The following is a 21,286-nucleotide window of genomic DNA, read 5'->3' on the forward strand; positions in this document are numbered from 1 at the left end:
TCATGACTGACGCCATTCATCAAACTTAAGTTTTTTATTAAAAATATTCAAAACTTTTAATTATTTATAAAAATAACTTATTTTGAAAATTATGTATGTAAATGATTCGTTTTTAAACAGTAAATGTCGGTGATATCATTGTTATTGGTGTCACCACCTCTAATTTTAAAAAATAATAATTTTTTTGAGTGTAGTTGTCGTCATCGACAACACTGAATTAAAAGATAATTATATAAAATGTTTAGACACCCAATAAAGTAATTATCATTTTTAAACTAAATGAAAAATAAGAGTGACGCCATTCCTTTTGGACACCAATTAAATGTCTATTTGCATATTAAGCATGCCCTATTTGAAATTAAATTTAAGTAGTCTTTAAAATTTAAGAAAAATAAATCTTTTAAAAATGATAAGATATAAAAATTTCTTATTTAAATTATTCAAATATATCTCTTAAGAATTTTCCTCATATAATTTTTTGAGTTTATTATTTTTTAAAAGAATAAAATTTGAAAAAGATTTATTTTTATTATTTTTATATTTTTAAGGACTATTTAAATTAATTACTAGTAATTAATTTTTATTAGTTATAAATATTTTGTCTTGAACATAATAATTAATAAACTAGTAATTAATTTTATTTTTACATAAAATAAAATAGCTTATTTAACTCTCTAACTTTACAAAAAGTCATTTTAGCTCTTCATTTAATTTTCCACTTCTTTTAACTTTAAACTTCTACTACTTGTTAAATCTCCTAAAATGGATGAAAGAGTTGACATTTGTTAACTTTGTTGACTATAGATTCTTACATTAACGATCAATTAATTTTTAAATATAAAAGTTTTAAAAAATAATTTTAAAAATTTAAAAAGTTAAAAATTAAAAATATATAATTTTAAGAAATTGATATATATATGAACTTTCACATATATATTACGTCAGCAAAATTAACAAAATTTTAACTTTTTCATCTATCTTAGCAACCACTTTAAAGATTAACTCCATATTTTGAAATGACTATTTTGCGTAAGAGAGAGTTGGCATCAATGGCATATTTCCGGCTATTTTATCAATCTAACCCAAAAATTTTAATATTTATAAAAATGACCCAAGTTTAAAATAATCACCAAAATGACCTGAAATGAACAATAGAATCGAGTTTTGGGAACCCAATGGTCGGCACTACCTAGTGTTTTGGCCTCATTATTGCCTGATGATTGTGTCAGACTTTAAAAAATTGATTTTTTAGACTTTGGGAACCCAATGGCCTACACTAGGGTATTTTTGTTAAATCGTATAATACTAGAATATAAAAATACTAGTATTTAAAAAAATTGGGTAATGGCGGGCACCAGAGACGTAAAAAAAAAATTTGGGTGCTGGCCAGTACATTGCCGACACGAGGTACCTTTTTCGTGTCTCAATGCAAATTTTTTTTACTTTGGACACTGATGGCCAGCACCAGAGATGTTAAAAAAAATTTTGGCATGGTCTGCACCAAATATGTAAAAAAAATAAAAAATTGAGTGTTGGCCATTGATATAAAAAAAAATTGGGTACTGGTTATGTATAATGGCTATCACCAGAAATGTAAAAAAAAAATATTGGTTCTGGCCAGTAGATGGGCAGCACTGGAGATATAAAAAAAAAAATATTTGGGTGCCGGTCAGTAGATGACTTGCAACAGATATTTTTTTCGTGTCTCATAATTTTTTTTATTTTAGTACACTGATGCTTGGCACCAAAAATGTAAAAAAAAAATTGTGTGTTAGCCATGTAATGTCATGTCATGTCAAGAGATTTTTTTTATTTATATTTGAATTTCAAATTTAATTTACATTTCAATTCATTTAAATTTATATTTTCCATTTTAATTTATTTATTTATCATTTCAATTTTTATTTCATTTTTCATTTAAATTTATAATTTATTTTCATTTAAACTTTTATTCAATTTCATAATCACCATTTCATTTCATTTCGTTTCATATTCATTATAAATTACATTTCATTTCATATTCATATTTCATTTAACATTTTATTTTATTAATTTTTTCATTTAAATTTATTTTTTCTAACATACAATTTTTTTATATTAATCACAAGTAGTCTCATTTCAATTCATCTTTTTCAATTCATTTTATATTTTTCATATTAATTAGAAGTAGTCTTAGTATCGGGGTTATTTAAATTTTTTATATTTTATTTAAATTTTTTGTCAATTTAAATATCATTCCATTATAAAATTTAGGCTATTTCGCTTTAAAAAACAATTCTCATTTAAATTTTTTTCGTGCTGGTGTCAGTCAATGCCAGGCCATTTATCAGACTTGTCATTTCACTTTTTTATTTATTTGTTCCTCTAGTGCCGGCCAATGCTAGCCTATTTCTGAGGCTGGCACGGGCCTGCCTAAAATGTCATATCACCTTTTTTTTTTTCATTTCATTTCAATTTCAATTCTATTTCATTTCATTTCAATTTTCATTTCATTTCAATTTTCATTTCATTTTCATTTCCATTTCATTTAAATTATATTTTTCCATTTAATTTAATTTTTTCCTCATTTCATTTAATTTATCTATCTTCCCATTTTAATTTATTTTTTCTCATTTTATTTATATTATTTTTCCATTTAAATTTAATTTTTTCTCATTTCATTTAAATTTAAATTTTTTCTCATTTCATTTAATTTATCTCTCATTTCATTTTAATTTAATTTTTTATCTTTTCATTTATATTATTTTTTCCATTTAAATTTAATATTTTCCTCATTTTATTTAAATTATCTTTATTTTAATTTAAATTTAATTTTTTCTCATTTCATTTAAATTTATTTTTTTCTCTTTTCATTTAAATTATCTTTCTTTCCATTTTAATTTACATTTTTTCATATTAATTTTTCTCTCATTGTTATATTTATTTCATTTTAATGTCTTTTAAATTAAATATGTATGTATATTGTATTATATTTAATCTAGTGTATAATTTGAATAAAGTATATCATTTATCTAATTTTTCATATTTTTACAATGTTTTTTCAAGAACATGCGCTCAATAATTTATCATTCGTCATCTTCGAGTCCGACATTACGAGACGATTGACCAGAAACATAGACACGATGTGGGCATGTTGATCGATTGTGTCCGGATGATCGACACGCAATGCACAATTTGGGTTCGCCCGTCTCCCTGACATCCATATAATTTCAAATTCTCGTCAATTGTGGTCGACCTTTAGGATGTCTACGGAGACTATGGTCAGGTACCATCTCAAAAGCAGGCGGTGGAACTTCCCAGTTTAAGACATTGGGCATTACAGGAAATTCGTTCCCCCATATACGCAATGTGCGTTGCAACGTGTAGATCTCGTCTATGAATTGTTCAACATTTAAATTTGCTCTCGCACACGCTGCATGAACATGTGCATACGGATATCGAAAAGTCTGAAAGATCTCGCACTCGCATATCATGTTTCACAGATTAACTGCGTACGACCTAGGTGGAAGACCCGAACGACGATCGATGTACTCTTGAACTTGGAAATTCTCTAAGTCGCGCGAATACAATTCTACGTTCATTGTTTGTGCCCTTCGACTATTTACCGCCATGGCCTTTTGGACGCCCTCAACGTTCACGTGCCCGGCCTCGATCTACTTAGTTTGTTTCAATCCTACCCTAGGCATCAATGTGGCCAACCTATAGAATGTTGCCAAGAAAACTGATAAAACATAAATGTAACATGTTTTAATCCCATGCTTGGCATATTTTTGGATGATTTATTACATAAATTAGTAAATTTGATGCTCCTAATCCTTTAATTTCATGTTTATATACTTAGGTGAGCATAAGGGAGCAACAAGAGAGGAAAACGGGCCAAAATCGGACAAAATGGGTTGTCTTAAGATCCATACGGCCAAGCCAATCCTACATGGGCTGGCCACACGCCCATGTGCCTACCCGTGTCAATATCGCTCCCTGTTTCCAAAACACGTACGGAAAAAGCCAATTTTTGGGGTTTCTGAGCATTCTAAAGTTTATAAATACACACTAGAAGAGGACCTAAGGGGAGATGCAGAGTAGAATGCTGAAAAGACTCGAAGAATGTAAACACGTTCAACTCAGAAGCAGGATCTCCTTCAAGACTGAAGATCTCTATTCAATTTCTCTTGAAGTTTTTAGGTTTCTTTATGTTTTGTTGTTTTCCTATTTTTGAGATGTTTTCCTCATACAGTATGAACTAAATTCCCTAAATACCTAGGGAAGATGAAACCTAAGACGGATCTTATTATTTGATTTATTCTGAATTACATGATAAATATTTATTCTTGATCTCAATTATGTGTTCTTATTTCATGTTTTTAATGTTTCAGGATATTAATTCATGATTGATGTGCTTATTCAGTGGAGCAAAAGTCTCTGTTTAAGAGTAGATCTTGCATAATTGAGTGGAGTTGAATGCAACCCTAGAAATAGGACGACATAAATCTACCGGATTAGAGTCAAATCTAATAGGAAAATCCATAGATCGAGTTAATGTGATGATAGGGGTTTTAATTAGAAAGAGACTTTAATTAATCAACTTAGAGTCAGTTTTTTTATTCTCAAAAGAGATATTAATATAATTTAGGGATTTCTACAGATCAAGTCAAATGAATAAATCGTTTAATTCATATTTAGAATAATAAGTGAAGTCTAGGTGGATTCTTTCCTGGGTATTGTCTCTCTCATAAGTTTTCTTCAATTATTTTTCCAATTTGCTCTTTGTCGCTTAGTAATTAGTTTAGTTTAATTTTAGATTAAAAACAACCCTTCAATTTATAGGCTAGATAATAAAAAGATAGTAATTACTAGTACTTTTAGTCCTCGTGGATACGATATTCTTAACTCACCGTAGCTATACTACCATTCGATAGGTGCGCTTGTCTTTATCTTATTTTAGTTAGTTCGTGACGTCATCAAAAACAACATAAATCGACAGATGACGTGTGCACCTCAATATAGAGTTCACCGTCTCTACCGGTTGGTCGTCATCTGCCCATACCGAAACCCCTCATCGTAACTTTTGAGTCCATTGCTAGTTCTCCATGCTTCCCAACTATGTCCGAAGATTTATTGGTAAAGATGACATCTAAGCTTCAAGCCTCGTGAACCTCTGCTGAATCTTCACAGTTCTAACTCATGAGCTGCATATTTAATTTGAAATCATCATTTTAAAAAATTACAGTGGAAATTTTGAAAAGTAATTCTTGCAATAAATACAAACAAAAACTTTTTACCCATGTTCACGAGTTCTTTTTTCCAATCTTTATTCTTCTAATCTTTGTGGAAGTTTGTCGCTATGTGTTGGATGTAATAAACAGACCTCCACGGAACCCCCGATCGCCTTATCACAGCAAGTAATCCTTTTGATCTATCTGATATAAGGTAAATGTTATCTTCTCTGACAATGTGTTTCAGCATATTTTTGAGGAAAAATTCGCAAGACTCGAAGCACTCACGCTCCACAATGGCGAAAGCGATCGGAAGTACATTTCGGATGCTTGTATTTGCAGTGAGGGTGAAAGCAATCAGGAGTATTTGCGTGTATTTTCCATACAACAATGTCCCGTCCATCTGCACCATCGACTTGCAGTGAAGGAAGACCCTAGCACACAGCTTGAACGTCTAAAACAGTAGGTGAAAAACTCGTTTCCCTGATTGAATCTTTCCGTCCGCGCCTTTATACAGTAATATTTTCAAAATCAGTCATTGTCCCAAGCACATACTCCTGCATCCCGACTATCCACCCTTGAAGCTCGTTATATGACACATCCCAGTCACCATACAACTCTCACATCGTCATTTTCTTTTCCCACCATGCATTTCAGTATGAAACTTTATACTTGAATCAAGCTTGCATGTCCGCAATAAGTACCGACACCTGGATGGTGGGCGACTCTTTCACCAAAGGGATGAAGCAGTTGTATATAGTTTTTGCATCTAACTTTCTATGGTCTTGCGACATACGAGAAAACGTGCATGTGTGTGGACCTTCTAGTTTACTTATCATCCACATCTGTATCTGCTGCATTAACGCGGCTCGAACACGCCAGTTACAACCACTTGACGCTTTCCAACATTCTCTTATGTACAAAAACTGCGTCGATTTCATTACTTTATAATTCACACCTAACTTTAAGCTAAGTTGTTTTATAGCATGTAAACAGTCTTTTTTTGTTATCAAATTGTTATCCTACAAAAAACTGTTCATCACCGAATTCACCACCAAGTAGGTTATCCGGTACAATGTTTGTATATTCCAGGAACTCGCATACAAGAGCTGCATCAGGATCCATATTGGTCATGAAGGACCTTGGGTTATTTCTTATAACTATACCGGGGCCCGTGTTCCTGGCCAAATGGGGGTTTGTATTTTCACCCTCTACCAACCCTTCTTCATCTATGCCTTCAGGGATGTCATCCAAATCGGAGTCACTGAAATCATCGTTGGGATCACAATGTGACTGATCATCATTACCAGACCCTTCATCACCATCTTCTATGGTGGCCAACACCTCTAGATGGATCTCTAGACTAGTACACTAGTTTGGGATGTTATACGAACATCCTCCGGTGTTTGGATTTTCAGGAGTTTCCATTGACCGTCTAAAACCCAACTGATCTTCCTAGGAGACATTAAGATTAAAATTAATTCCAAAGTGTTGGCTTGCTGGAATTACAACTTAAATGGGATCCGGTTCAGCTATCTCGGCGAAAAACTCAACCGGGCTGGGATTTTCTATCTCAGGGGGGCAATAAAGTGCTATCATTGTCACTAGATCATCATCATCTTGAAGCTTCATTTCTGAGAACTTGAGTAGATCAGTTGAAACCGGAAATTTGTAAAACAGTCTCAACATTTGCTTTTCGCAACGGGTTGCTATCTTTGTATTGATTTTTCATTTTAATCCGCTAGTGAAACACGCTTGTTGAATCTCATTCCTATTTTACTCCGACTTTGAAATACACACCCTTCTTCAGTTGTATTTATCATTTCTCCATCGAAATAAACATAAACAAACAAAATTTGGGAACTCATCTTAAATTTTTTTTGCTTCCTTCTCAACAAAGAAAAAACTAATATTTTTAATCTATATTTTCAACTAATAAAGCAAAGAAAAAGTAAAAAAAAAAGCTCAAATAGAAGTAAAAACACCTATATACATATGATAAATTTGGTGTCAGCCATCAACTACCCAGCACCAATTTATTTTTTTTAAATGTTATTGGTGCTTGTTATCATTGTCCCAAAGTTAAAAAAATTTGCATTGGGGATCGAAAAAAGTACCTAGTGCCGGCCATCTACTGGCCAACACACACAAAAAAAAATACATCTCTGGCTAGCACTCAAATTTTTTTTTTTACATCTGGTGCCTGCCATCAGTGTACCAAAGTAAAAAAAAAATTGCATTGGGACACGAAAAAGGTACCTGGTGCCAGCCATCTACTGGCCAACACCTAAATTTTATTTTATTTTTACATCTCTGATGCCAGTCATTACATGGCATGCACCTAATTTTTTTTAAATACTGATATTTTTGTATACCAGTATGATACGATTTTAAAAAAAAAAAACGCTAGTGTCGGCCATTGGGTTCCCAAAGTAAAAAAAAAAAAAAATTTAAAGCCTAACACAATCATCAGGCAATCATCGGGCCAAAACACTAGGTAGTGCCAGCCATTGAGTTTCCAAAACCCTATTCTACTGTTCATTTTAGGTCATTTTAGTGATTGTTTTTAAACCCGAGTCATTTTTGTAAATATCAAAATTTTTTGAGTTAGATTAATAAAATTGCCCATATTTCCAAATCCATTTGGGAAGAATAGCTTGATTTCATAAGACAACTAATAGGGCAAAATTATCTAAATATGTTGAAAAAAATTATCAATGGAGAAACTAGATTTTTTTTATTAAAATTTCCTATTTACAGTATTTATCTGGTAAAGAAAACGCGCCTTGTAGAATGCGTTTTCTTTTCTTTCATAAAAACGAGATGTGTTTTCACTTTGCTAAATTTTTTTTCTTACGATTTGAAATTAGAAGTTTGTAGATTTATTTTTTCCTGTGTTTGAGATAGACATTGTTACAATTTTAAGGTATATATGTTTGAATCTACGGTGGTGTTGTAGATTTGGATGACCTACGAATTTCATCTGGCGTGTGAGCATGGAGTCATCACCTGAAAAACTGGATCACATTGCAACTTAAGGTCTCAATTGACGGGGATTATACGGTCTCTAATTGAAATGTAACTTAAACTTCAATTTTACAAAAGGTTATGCTATCAAGCTCCCCAGATATCATAACATTTTTTCTTTTAACTTTAACCATTTCAACTAAAGTATTATTTAATTTTCAAGTTAATTTTAATTAAATATAGTACATAATTATTTTTACCCACGTTACTTTATCACTTTGTCCAAATAAAACTTACGGTAATATTTTTGTTTAAATTTTAATTGGTAACCAAATAAAAGCTTAAGTAACTTGCATCTAAAAAATTTAAAAATAATTTAAGATCGAATTATACATACCTAAGTAATCACAAAATAATAAAATTTAAAATTTAAATAATTTAAATTATTTAATATCAATTTAATATCGAATTATACATACCTAAGTAATCACAAAATAATAAAATTTAAAAAAAATGAAAAATGTGAACTAAAATTCAACGTTGTTCTTGTGTTTTCTTTTTCATCAATGAGTTTCACAAAATTGATGACTAAGCTTATAAAGCTTGAATTTAGATTTACACACAGAGAAATTTGTTGGAGATTGACCTGTATAAATGAATAAGTAAAATAGAGAATAATGATCACACAAATATTTTAAGTGAAAAACTCCTCCGAAGTAGATAAAAATCTCAGGTAAAGGAGGCTTTGGCTTTTCACTAACTGAGTAAACAAATGAAAGTACAATATGGAGAGAATAATCTTAAATATACTAAACGTACATTACCCAGACCCGAAAACAAAGCCCTCACTCGGAAACATAATTTTCTCCATAGTTACCACGAAAATTCGCAGCAAAACTCATCTACGACTACATCTTACTGCCCTCAAGAAAAGCCCTTATTGGTGACGTGTCAAAACAGGGATACAATGGTCCATTCAAATAGACTTAGATTAGAATTCTAATCATACTAAAATATTCCTGAAATAATTAGAGTCCAGCTAGAAGAAGCAACTCTGATTGAAGTCTAAAACACAGTTACCAAATAGGAGAGCATGTCGTGACGTGCCGACTCTCCTCATCACAACGTCAATGCCATATTTGCCTAGGCTTTACATCGCGTTGTCTCGACAAGCGCTACCTGCTCGTCATGATGCCAGGCCTATTTTGATCCTTCTTCTACTTTTCAATAAATGCGATTCAAACCCTATAAAATTAAAGCTGATTAACGATGGGTTTGCTACAAAATGTAACCGAGTCAAAGGTATGCACACGTTTATTATACATAAATACAACTGATATATACTTCAATTATTGATATATAGTCACATCATAAATGAAAGATTGAAGGACAATTTGCTTCAAATAAAAAGAGTAGGGGCAAATTGTATAAAGATATAAATATTAAGAGTTAAATTTGTTATTATATCTTATACGAAAACACCAAAATAAGCATTTGACAGCACAATTTTAACGGATGGACTATTTTTCTCCATCTAACATATAGGAACCAATTTACTCATTTTTCCAATAGAGAGACCAAAATGCAATCCAAAGTATAGTACAAGAACGATTGTTACATTCCAACCAAATGAACCAAATGTAATCTTACATCCTAACGAAATAAATCAAATAATAGAATATTATAACATATTCAATAATGTGCTAAACAATATTATTACCAAAGATAAATTTTTGGGATATATAACCACAAGTATCCTCAACTATTTTACAATCTAAATATAATATTGTTTAGACCGAGAGATAAAGATAACCGTATATTATATTACTTCTGATTAAATTGACATAATCTTGAAAATTTCTCATTCAATCAATTTCATCCGTCAATCCAGTTGATTTTTACTTATTTATTTTATTGAATGGCTTTTGGCTTTAAGGTGGGAATTAAAGAAGTTAGGTGAATCTCAACATTCTTTACCTCATGGTTTAATTAAAGAAGTTAGGTGAATCTCAACATTCTTTACCTCATGGTTTAAGTACTTTTTGATTATAATATTCGACCCAAAAAAACAAGTACTTTTGATTATAGTATAACTTTGTTATTAGACAAATACCAATATATTTTATAATCTACTTTCTTTTTTGAAATATCTTAATTTTGACTCTCATTGGATTTTAGTATTGACTTTAATTTCTCAATATTTGTACTTTTCACTTTATAAAATTAATTGGATTGATGATAAATATATGAATTTAAACAGTTGATTTTTGTTGAATTGTTTATTTTGCTAATTTTTATATATAAATTATTGAATTGTTGATTTCTATGTCACATTAGTGGCAAGGTTTAATAATGTCATCCAATTGGACTAATTATTCAATTCTCGTAAAGTACAAAAATCAAATTTTAAAAATTAGAGTAGTTGAACTAACTTCTCAATATAAACTCATTTTATCATTTACTCTTAACCTCAAATCTTAAATTATTTATATTTATACTCATCCGAGGACATTAGATACCTTAATCCACTCAAACTCACAATCTTCAAAAATTTGCGAGTCATTTTAAATATTTTTATCTATACAATAATAAAGGAGGAAGAGTTTGAATCTGTATTATCTACAAACTTGATGAAAGCTCTAACTATTGCTCAAAATAAGTGTCGATGGTCTTGACATTTTCGATTAGACCCAATTCCAAGCGTTTAGATCAATGTTAGCTCATACATGGGGTGAAGTCAAGAATGTTGCAAGACACAAATGAAACATCCCAAACGAAATAACTTGAAACCAAAACAAGATGTTAACAAAACACAAAACATGGTATTCCTTTGTAAAAAAAGAAATCACAAATTACTGCAAAAAGACAAAATAACATGGCCAGAATTTAACCCTAAGGTCCCAAACCTCTAACTTATTGGACAATATTAAAAAAAAAGAGGCTCAACATTCAACACGTTGTCGTGAACAAAAATGGAAATGAAAGAAAACACAGGCACTGCATCTTCCCTAAAGGCTTAAGTGATCCATCAATGGCAGCGACGGAGCCGCGATACTACGGCGAATTTCATGAGGCCAACCTTGCAATGGAAGCCATTACGTTCACCGCAAGCAAAATAGTAGGGCTTCCACTTTTTCAATATGAACTCGAACCCATTACCACTTCCCTGAGTTGGGTTGGCAATCATCTTAGCTTTTCTTAAGTCGCAGTTGAGGAAGCTCTTTAAGTGGGGTAGCAAGTATACGCTGTGAGGAAATGTGGTGTTGCTTCGTGGATCATATTTGAATATTGCTCAAAAATTACAAACATTGAGCAATGCTAGTAAAGAAAAAAGGGGTTAAATTATAGTTTTGGTCCCTCAAATTTAGAATTTGATCCATCTATTTTATAATATCATTAATTAGTTTAAATAGTATATGTTATTTTAAAATATATATATATATATATCCCTCCCAACACTACAAAAGAAATTGTCAAAAATTTAGAAAAAGGTCAAATTATGATTTTGGTCCTGGCTATGCTCAAATTTAGAAAAGTCCCTGTATTTTATAGTCCATGTTAGCATCTTATTTGAATTAGTTAAGAATACTGTTTGAACTATCTACTAATATTATAGAAATAGATGACCAAATTATGTAAAATTAAAATATAAAGACTAAAGATAAAATTTGTGTATAGTAGAGGGAACGATATCAAAATTGAACTAAAAACACTTGAGAAATAAGAAAGTTTGGGATCGTCTTAGTTACCTAGAGTATCATTGATGTAGAAGGGACCATTTTTGAGTGACCAATCAGTGTAGTTGACACCAAAATGCCAGTTTTGGGATCCCCCAACTATGATTCTTTTGTGGCCATTGGTATGGTTGTGGGGATGATGAGGATGAGGATGGGAACCCAAGCTCCTCCATTCCTTGTTTGCTAAGCTTACTCCCACCATGGAAGCATCAACAAGCACCAAAACAAGTCCTTGATGAGCAAATGTGGAACCCATTTTTGGAAAAACAGTCAAGTTTTTGTTAGAATTAAGTGACCCAAATTCTTATTTAAATAAAATACGATGGAAAATAAAATAAAAGTAAAATCCATATAGAACTAGACTTCTTTTATTTTATTTTAGAATAAGGTTTTTAAACCTTATTAAACTCCATCTATTTTATATTGATTAGGATAAGGTGTTTCAATCCTACTAGAATATGGCTTTGCAAGCCTATAAATAGACATAGTCTATTCCTCTTGTATTTGAGTAAAAATTTTTCGACATAGTGAATTTTCAAAATTTTTCGACATAGTGAATTTTCTTCTCCTCTGCGTGGTTTTTTTTTCCGAAAGGGTTTCCACGTAAAATTTATGTGTTCTTTATTTTTATTTATTTTATTCTATTTTATTTTTCACAAATTGGTATCGAGCTTAGGGTTATTCATCTCGATCACGGTAATGGCGTCTTTGAAGTATGAAATTCTGTTGTTGGATCGCAACACAGATTTGCGTTGTGGCAAATTAAGATGCAAGCGTTCTTGCAGATGGATCTAGAGGATGCCCTGCTAGGATAGATAAGATGCCTTCGACATTAACGAGATGAAGAGAAGAAGCGTAAGGATCGAAAGGCATTAACACAATTACATCGCATTTGTCCAACGAAATTTTGCGGGATGTGATGAAAGAGAAAAGCGCCGGCATTATGGAAGAGGCTAGAACAAATATGTATGTCGAAAACTCTAACAAGCAAGTTGCATATGAAGCGGCGTCTTTATGCTCATCGTTTGGAGGAAGGTGCGTCGTACACGAACACTTAAGGTGTTTAAAGAAATTCTCTCAAACTTGGAGGCCATGGAGGTTCAATATGATAAGGAAGATCTAGGGTTGATTCTACTTTGTTCGTTGCCCCGTCTTATTCAACCTTTAGAGACACGATTTTATATAGCGCGAGTCTCTCACAGTTGATGAGGTTTATGATTCTTTAACCTCGTATGATAAGATGAAGCATCTTGTGGTTAAACCCAACTCTCGGGAGAGGTCTCATTGTTCGTGGGAGACAAGACCGGAATGTTGATGATGATCGTGGTAGAACACGAGAGCGGAATCCTCGTGGTAAATCTAAGGGTAGATCGAAATCTTCAAGCAGAGGTAAAACTTGCAACTTCGCAAGAAGAAAGGGCACATTAAATCTGAGTGCTATAAGCTACAAAATAAGATTAAAAGGGAGGTGCGAATCAAAAGGAAAACAGACCGGAAAATTCGGTGAAGGTGATGTTGTAGAAGACTACAAATGATGGTGAACTTCTAGTTGCTTCATCAATGATTCTAAAGTGGCGAGAGTGGATACTTGATTCAGTTGCACCTTCCACATGAGTCCCAATCGGGATTGGTTTACAACTTATGAAACGATGTCTGAAGGTGTTGTTTTGATGGGAAATAATGCTTCATGTAAAATCGCGGTGTTGGAAAAATTAAAGTTAAGATGTTTGATGGAGTTGTCGAACACTTAGTGACGTGCGGCATGTTCCGAATTGAAAAGAAATTTAATTTCGTTGAGTACTCTTGATTCAAAAGTGCAGAGATACACATTTGAAAGTGGGGTTTAAAGATTTCAAAGGGTCCTTGTTGTGATGAAAGGGCAAAGAAAGATTGCCAAGTTATATGTTTCTGAGGTTCTCTTATTCTTGGTGATGCAATTGTCGCTTCCTCTTCCTTGTCGATGATGATATTACTAAACTTTGGCATATCGCCTAGGGCATATGAGTGAGAATGGCATGGCGAATTAAGCAAAGAGGACTTCTTAATGGGCAAGGAATTTGCAAACCTGAATTTCTGTGTGAGCCTTGTGTTTTGGGAAGCAAAGAGAGTTCGATTCACTAGAGGAATCCATAACACGAAGGAAGCGTTGGAGTATATCCATTACGATCGTGGGGGCCGTCCGAGTGCCTTCGAGAGGTGGAGCTAATTATATGCTAACCTTTATTGATGATTTTTCCAGAAAAGTTTGGGCGTTCTTCACGAAGCGAAGCGATGTGTTTTCCACATTTAAGTCTTGGAAAATTATGATTGAAAAAGCAGACGGAAAAGCAGATAAAATACCTCCGCATGCAGACAATGGCTTAGAGTTACATTACGATGAGTTTAATAGATTGTGCAAGTCGAAGGGATCATGAGACACTTGACGATTCGTCATACTCCACAAACAAAAGCGGCGTTGCGAGCGAATGAACAGAGCGATCATGGAGAAGGTTCGATGTATGTTGTCAAATGCCAACTTATCGAAGTCATTTTGGGCGACGACCTCTCTTGCATGTTTTTGATCAACCGATCTCCATCCATTGCCATTGAGAAAAATACTCCACAAGAGGTATGGTGCGGTAATCCTGCTAATTATTACGATTTAAAGATTTTTGGGTGTCTGCGTATGCTCATGTTGATAATGGAAAATTGGAACCGAGATCCATTAAATGCGTTTTCTTGGTTATAAAGTGGTGTAAAAGGCTATAAGTTATGGTGTCCTGAAAATAGAAAAGTTGTGATTAGCAGAGATGTTGTTTTTGATGAAAGCGCTATGTTACCTAACTTATCTCTTAAAGACTCTTCCAATAAAGAAAACCAAAAGCGGTGGAGCATCGATTAATCTGAATCAACTCCTCAAGCCGTACAAAATTGAGAATAGAGTTGCTTCTTCACCGCAATACTCTATCGCCAAAAACAGGACAAGAAGGAAATTAAACCTCCAAAGAAGTATGCCGAGGTTGATCTAGTTGCTTATGCTTTAAATGTGGTGAAGATATAGATGCGAATCAAGAGCCATTTAATTATTTCGAGGCGATTAGTGTGAAGACTCGAGAAAAGTGGATGTTTGCTATGCAAGAGGAGATGGAATCACTCCACAAAAAGCAGAACATGGGATCTTGTAAAACTTCCTAAAGGTAAAAAGGCTGTTAGTTGTAAATGGGTGTTTAAAAGAAAGAAGGGACTCGGGAGTTGAAGAACCGGATATAAAGCAAGGCTTGTTGCAAAGGGTTACTGATCAAATTCCGAGTGGACTTCACAGATGTGTTCTCTCCGGTTGTTAAGCATAGTTCGATTCGAGCTTTGCTTGGTATTGTGGCCATGCATGATTTGGAGCTTGAGCGGTTAGATGTAAAAGCGCATTTTGCATGGAGAACTTGAGGAAGATATTTACATGCAACAACCGGAGGGTTTTATAGTCTCGAAAAAGAGGACTATGTTTGCTTGCTGAAAAAGTCCCTTTACGGTTTGAAACAATCACCAAGACAGTGGTACAAGAGGTTTGATTCCTTTATGACTTCTCATGATTTCAAAAGAAGTAGTTTTGACAGTTGTGTCTACTTTAAGAAAAAAGTTGATGGTTCTTTTGTGTATCTACTTCTTTATGTTGATGACATGTTGATAGTAGCAAAAGATAAAAGAGAGATAAGAAAGGTTAAAGCCCAACTAAGTGAAGAATTTGAGATGAAAGATTTAGGACCAGCAAAGAAGATACTTGGTATGGAGATTCTCAGAGATAGAAAAGCAAGTAAATTGTACCTAAGTCGGAAGGGGTACATTGAGAAAGTTCTTTGCGAGTTCAATATGCAGAGTGCTAAGCTGTTAGTACTCCTTTAGCGACCATTTCGGACTTTCATCGGCCTTATCTCCTCAATCGGATAATGAGATTGAGTACATGTCACATGTTCCATACTCTAGTGCGAGAGGATTTCTCATGTATGCTATGGTTTGTTCACGTCCGATTTATCATATGCGATCGGTCGATTAGCGAGATACATGGCGAATCTGGTAAAGAACACCGGAAAGCGATTCGATGGATTTTAAGATACTTACGAGGCACTACTAATGTTTGCTTACAGTTTGGAAGAACTAAAGATGGAGTTATAGGGTATGTTGATGCTGATTTTCTTTGGAGACCTTGATAGAAGAAGATCTCTCACGAGTTACGGCTTTACAATCGGAGGTTGTGCAATTAGTTGGAAAGCCACTTTGCAAACTACGATCGCTTTGTCTACCATGAAGTTTGAGTACATGGCGATTCTTGAGGCTTGTAAAGAAGCTATTTGGTTGAAGGGACTATTTAGTGAACTCAATAAAGACCTTCAAATCAGCCACGATGATTTTGTGACGGTCAGTGCCATCTTTCTTACAAAAGATCAAATGTTTCATGAGAGAACAAAACACATTGATATTCGGTATCATTTTGTTCGTGATATTATTGCTCGTGGTGATATTGTTGTGAGCAAAATTAGCACTCATGAAAATCCTGCAGATATGATGACTAAGTCACTTCCTATAACCAAGTTTGAGCATTGCTTAGACTTGGTTGGTGTTCATTGTTGAAGTTAAACCCTTAAGGGGTTTTTGGAAGAGGTGAAGAACTTGTTTATTGAAAGTTCGCGATGAAGAACTTGTTCATTGAGAATTTGTGTCAAGGTGGAGATTGTTAGAATTAAGTGACCCAAATTCTTATTTAAATAAAATACGATGGAAAATAAAATAAAAGTAAAATCCATATAGAACTAGACTTCTTTTATTTTATTTTAGAATAAGGTTTTAAACCTTATTAAACTCCATCTATTTTATATTGATTAGGATAAGGTGTTTCAATCCTACTAGAATATGGCTTTGCAAGCCTATAAATAGACATAGTCTATTCCTCTTGTATTTGAGTAAAATTTTTCGACATAGTGAATTTTCTTCTCCTTTGCCCGTGGTTTTTTTTTCCCGAAAGGGTTTCCACGTAAAATTTATGTGTTCTTTATTTTTATTTATTTTATTCTATTTTATTTTTCACAGTTTTAAAGACCAAAAAGAAAGTGTATGAAAACTTGGGTGTTTGTAGGATGAGCAGACAGGAATTTATAGGGAAAGAATGAGTGAAACTGCCATATTAATAACCTTTTCAAACGTTGGTAGGCAAAAATTTTTAGAAACTGAAAAACAAAGGAAATTTAGAGGTTTATTTTGACATTTTCTCAAAAGTCATTCACATTTCTTCATGGTTTACTCTCCTTTTTTTTAAAAAAAAAAATTGATTGGTCAAAATACACAGTTGGTCCTTGTATTTCCGTAAAATTTAAGATTTTCGTTTTTTATACTTAAAAAGTAAAAACTAAGGGTCCTTTTGACTTTTGAAAATATTTTCTATTTTTCATTTTAGAAAATAATTTTCATTTTTATTTTTAAAATTAAAAATATGTTTGGTAAATAGAAATAAAATTTTATTTTCAATAATGAAAACATATTTGGCCATTATTGTTCTATAATAGAAACATGAGAGATAATTTTTTAAAAAAAAGCATTTATATGGACTTGAATTAAGGTGTCAAATTTAATATTAGAAAAATTGTTTAAAAATTTTTAATGGATGATGGGGTACGATGCAGTGCGTTTAGCTTACTTTTTGTCTCACACTATAGTATCTAATTTTATTATCATCACTATTTTTACAATAACCGCAAATAAACGCACCGCTCGTCAAATCCACTCTAATACCATAATATATTACTTTAGAAGTTAGTATGATTTGCATGGATGTATTGATGGCAAATTTTGAAAGACAAAAAAAGAAACTATGCTAACAACTAAATTAGGATTTTTAAATTGAATAAATTGAGATGATTTAAATTTTAAATTTATTATTAAATATTAAATTAGGGACTAAATCTTAAACTTCGTTCAAGTATAAGGACTAACAACTGGTTTTTACCTATTTTATTTTATTTTCCCCATATTTTTTTTCCTGTTTTCGAACTTATTTATATGTTTGGCAATAATCTAATATTGGAAAAGTTCGTTATCGTAAATCACGCAATGTGCTTTTGCGAGTAAACCATATAATAATTTTTTAATATTTACTTTAGCATATATAAAAATTATTGTAATATTTCAGCTTACCCATTTAAATTCAAAAGTCGATTTAATATTTAAAAGAGTTTAAACAAAAAAATTGGGTCTACTTATATTATAAGTCAAGCTAAGGCTCCAATCATCTAGACTTAATTCAACTCAAACTCGTCTCTTTTTTTTTAAAAATTCTTTTTACTAGATAAAGAAGCTAAACACATTTAATCATAAAAGGAATTATATTTAACACTAATACTATCTTGTAAAATCTTCATCCCGATAATCTTGGAGGAAACATTATAAATTTTCAAACCAATAGGAACATTTCTTCCTAATGTTGCCATTGAATCTGCAACTATATTCACTGTTGGTGGAAAAATATTACATTCACGTGTTAATCCTTTCTTTTAATTTTATAATATGATATTCTTCTTTTATTTATTGTTATTATATATGCCAATCCCCAAACCATATATCATTTATGGTTGAAAAATACAGTATCATCCACATTTTATTATATATTACTATATTGGAGACCAACAACCTAGAATTTTACGCATCATAATGTAGTGAATGAAACAACAACTGCATCTCATGTTGTGGCTTGAGTGTAAGACGTGGTGCAGGTGCGTGAACATAGGTAGGGGAGACGGTGACAGTGTAGCGTTGTAGAATCATGGAAAGTGTAGTTTTCGCTTCAGTGATTGCAAAGCTCATGCCAACGCAAGATCGAGGTCCCAATCCAAAAGGCATAAATGCAGCTGCATTGTACTTAGTAGCTTTCGCTATCCCTTCAGCAAACCTCTCTGGTTTGAAAAGATTAACATCATCTCCCCATAAGTCAGGATCATGGTGAAGTGCTATGATTCGCATGTCGACCTCTGAATGTGTAGGCAGGACAAGTTTTCCTAATTGGACTTCTCTTCCTACTTCTCTTATCACGCCACTTATAGGAGGATAGAGCCGTAAAGTTTCATTGATAATCATGGTAATCTGTTGGAGAAAAAGAAATCCAAAAGACAATATAAATGGTCACTGTTAATTTCAAGCTTTTGAATTTGTATAGTTTGCTTACCGTTTTTAATTTGGCCATCCCTTCAAAATTTGGGTTTTGACTACCAAAGACCTCAATCACCTCTGCTCTTGCTCTGTCTTGCCAATTGGTGTGTATTGCTAAAAGCAGGGTTGCCCATGCAAGCAAGGAATTGACTGTTTCTTGCCCAGCAAAATAAAAAGTTTTACACTCATCTACTAAATCTTGTATCGAAAGTCTGTTTTTCTCGTCCACCTCATGATAAGCATTAACAAGTAATCCCAGAAAATCACAGCCGAAATTATCAGCTTCTCCGGTCACTACCCTCTTTTCCCTTTTTTCAACAATGCTCATCACAGAATCATGTATCATTTTGGCAATTCTTTCTGATTCAATTTCATCAGCAGATTTCCAAAACTTGCTGAAAAGGACAACCAGATTAAATCAACCCATTGGCAACCGCAGTATGTTGATTAACAAAGTAAAGATTTGATGAAGTTACCTGATGATGGGAATCTTTGCTTTAAAAATATTTCTGCCTGTAATTACTGACAACTTCGTCAACATGTCAAAAATCTTCTCCCCTTCCAAGTAACTGCTACCAAAGGCGGTTCTGGATATCACTTCTGAAGTCAATAATCTGAACTCTTGGAACACTTCTATCTCTTTGCCCTCTTTACTTTTCCATTTCTCAAGCATGGTTTCAACGCTAGCAACTACAGCTGAGTCATATTCTGCAAAAAGTATCAAGTTTGTAAATGTCCCACTACAATAATTAGATTAGAAGGTAGAGATGATTTACTTTTAAGCTCTCCCCATGAAAGGCATAATTGGCCAGTTTCCTTAGCCTTGCCCATTTCTCACGTTCGGTTGAAGCAAGCCCGTCGCCTATTAGCTTGTCGAAGAAATATGAAGCCTTTGTCTTTCGAAAAGCTTTTTCACTGTTTTTAAGGACCTCTTTGACCAGTTCTGGGTCTGTAATTAGCAGTCGAGCTCGAATTCCATTCCAACTAAGATAAGTCTTCCCTGAAAGAAAAATGATTTCTCTTCATGGACAGTGGAGGTTAATCAGAAAATACTACCCAAAAAATAAAAATAAAAAAACATATTCTCACCGTATTTGTTGATCCAGGAGTAAACATGAGGCACGACTCTGGGAAATATATCGTGTGTCAAGGCCATAGGTTTCGTAGATGCTTCCATGAACATTTGGGCAATTTCTTTGTTGTTTCCATGGATAAATTCATAAGGAGGTCCTCTGATTCCTTGTGAATTCATGATGAACTGTACCCGCTGAGGTATCCACCAATACTTGTAGAAAACATTGAGTAAAGCAACGAAAAGGTAGAGGCATAAAGAAGCTGTAAAAAGGATTAGAAGATTTCCCATGGTCTCCATTTTCTTATCTTCACCGATCAGATTTTGCATCTGTTATGGTAATCTGGGTTTTGCAAGGTGACAGTCAACACATTTCGCATCAAGAGACTACACTTGTCCCTCTTCAAGGTTCACGTCATTTTGTCCCATTTATTTAGCACAGAAATGGGAAGCGTGCAGGATTCGACTTCTAGTTATTATTCAATACATGCTACTAGGGCCCTCAATGAGCAAGATGTTTTTTTATAAACAAAAATTAAAATAAACCCGTCACTTGACTAAGATATGATTTGATTCAAGTCGCGTTAATGGCGGCGCTGTTAGAATTTTCTTTTTTCTGTAATACGCGAAAAAAAAAATTAAAAAGATAACTAAATTTGATTGGTGATATGGTAACGTCTATAGAATTTTTCCTTACCATGTTCATGTATTTCTCACTTTTCCAATCAAACAAATGCATGCAAAGACTTTGCTAACATTTGGGCAAGGCAATACCCAAAACGTACTTTTCTTTTGACCAACAAAACCAAGCCATTGTTTTCGTATTAAGTAGACGCTGACGCCATTCATCAAACTTAAGTTTTTTTTCTTAAAAATACCTAAAACTTTTAATTATTTATAAAAATGACTTATTTTGAAAATTATGTATATAAATGACCCGTTTTGAGCAGTAAATGTCAGTGACGTTATTATCATTGGTGCCACCACCTCTAGTTTAAAAAAAAAATTGGGTATTGCTGTTGCCATTAGCGACACCGAACTGAAAGATAATTATATAAAATATTCAGGGACCCGATGAAGCAATTATCCTTTTAAACTAGATCAAAAATAGGAGTGAAGCCATTCCTCTC

General features: G+C 33.0%; 2 protein-coding genes across 2 annotated transcripts; both read right to left on the reverse strand.

The window, feature by feature from the left end:
* Positions 1-10,988: 10,988 nt before the first annotated feature.
* On the reverse strand, positions 10,989-12,173 carry LOC128286726 (uncharacterized). Its single transcript, XM_053024267.1, has 2 exons — positions 11,930-12,173; positions 10,989-11,471 (listed from the first exon to the last, which is right to left on the reverse strand). Exons 1-2 carry the CDS (start codon positions 12,171-12,173, stop codon positions 11,209-11,211), a joined length of 507 nt encoding a protein of 168 aa, XP_052880227.1. The 3' UTR covers positions 10,989-11,208.
* A 6,156-nt stretch (positions 12,174-18,329) lies between these two features.
* Positions 18,330-20,486, reverse strand: LOC108461869 (cytochrome P450 CYP749A22-like). The gene is made up of 5 exons (XM_053024493.1): positions 20,174-20,486; positions 19,923-20,084; positions 19,561-19,792; positions 19,101-19,479; positions 18,330-19,018 (listed from the first exon to the last, which is right to left on the reverse strand). The coding sequence occupies exons 1-5, from the start codon at positions 20,484-20,486 to the stop codon at positions 18,578-18,580; spliced, it is 1,527 nt and encodes a 508-aa protein (XP_052880453.1). The 3' UTR covers positions 18,330-18,577.
* Between the last annotated feature and the right edge of the window lie 800 nt (positions 20,487-21,286).

Source organism: Gossypium arboreum, chromosome 13, assembly GCF_025698485.1.
Source record: "Gossypium arboreum isolate Shixiya-1 chromosome 13, ASM2569848v2, whole genome shotgun sequence".
Classification (NCBI taxonomy): Eukaryota; Viridiplantae; Streptophyta; class Magnoliopsida; order Malvales; family Malvaceae; genus Gossypium; species Gossypium arboreum.

Excerpts from the sequence above, each read along its gene's own strand:
- LOC128286726 (XM_053024267.1), bottom strand. The coding sequence starts at position 12,173 with ATGGGTTCCACATTTGCTCATCAAGGACTTGTTTTGGTGCTTGTTGAT. Across the intron at positions 11,472-11,929 it reads CTACATCAATGATACTCTAG|CAATATTCAAATATGATCCA; the intron begins GTAACTAAGACG and ends GTAATTTTTGAG.
- LOC108461869 (XM_053024493.1), bottom strand. The coding sequence starts at position 20,486 with ATGCAAAATCTGATCGGTGAAGATAAGAAAATGGAGACCATGGGAAAT. Across the intron at positions 20,085-20,173 it reads CTCCTGGATCAACAAATACG|GGAAGACTTATCTTAGTTGG; the intron begins GTGAGAATATGT and ends TTTTTCTTTCAG. Across the intron at positions 19,793-19,922 it reads CGGGCTTGCTTCAACCGAAC|AATATGACTCAGCTGTAGTT; the intron begins GTGAGAAATGGG and ends TACTTTTTGCAG.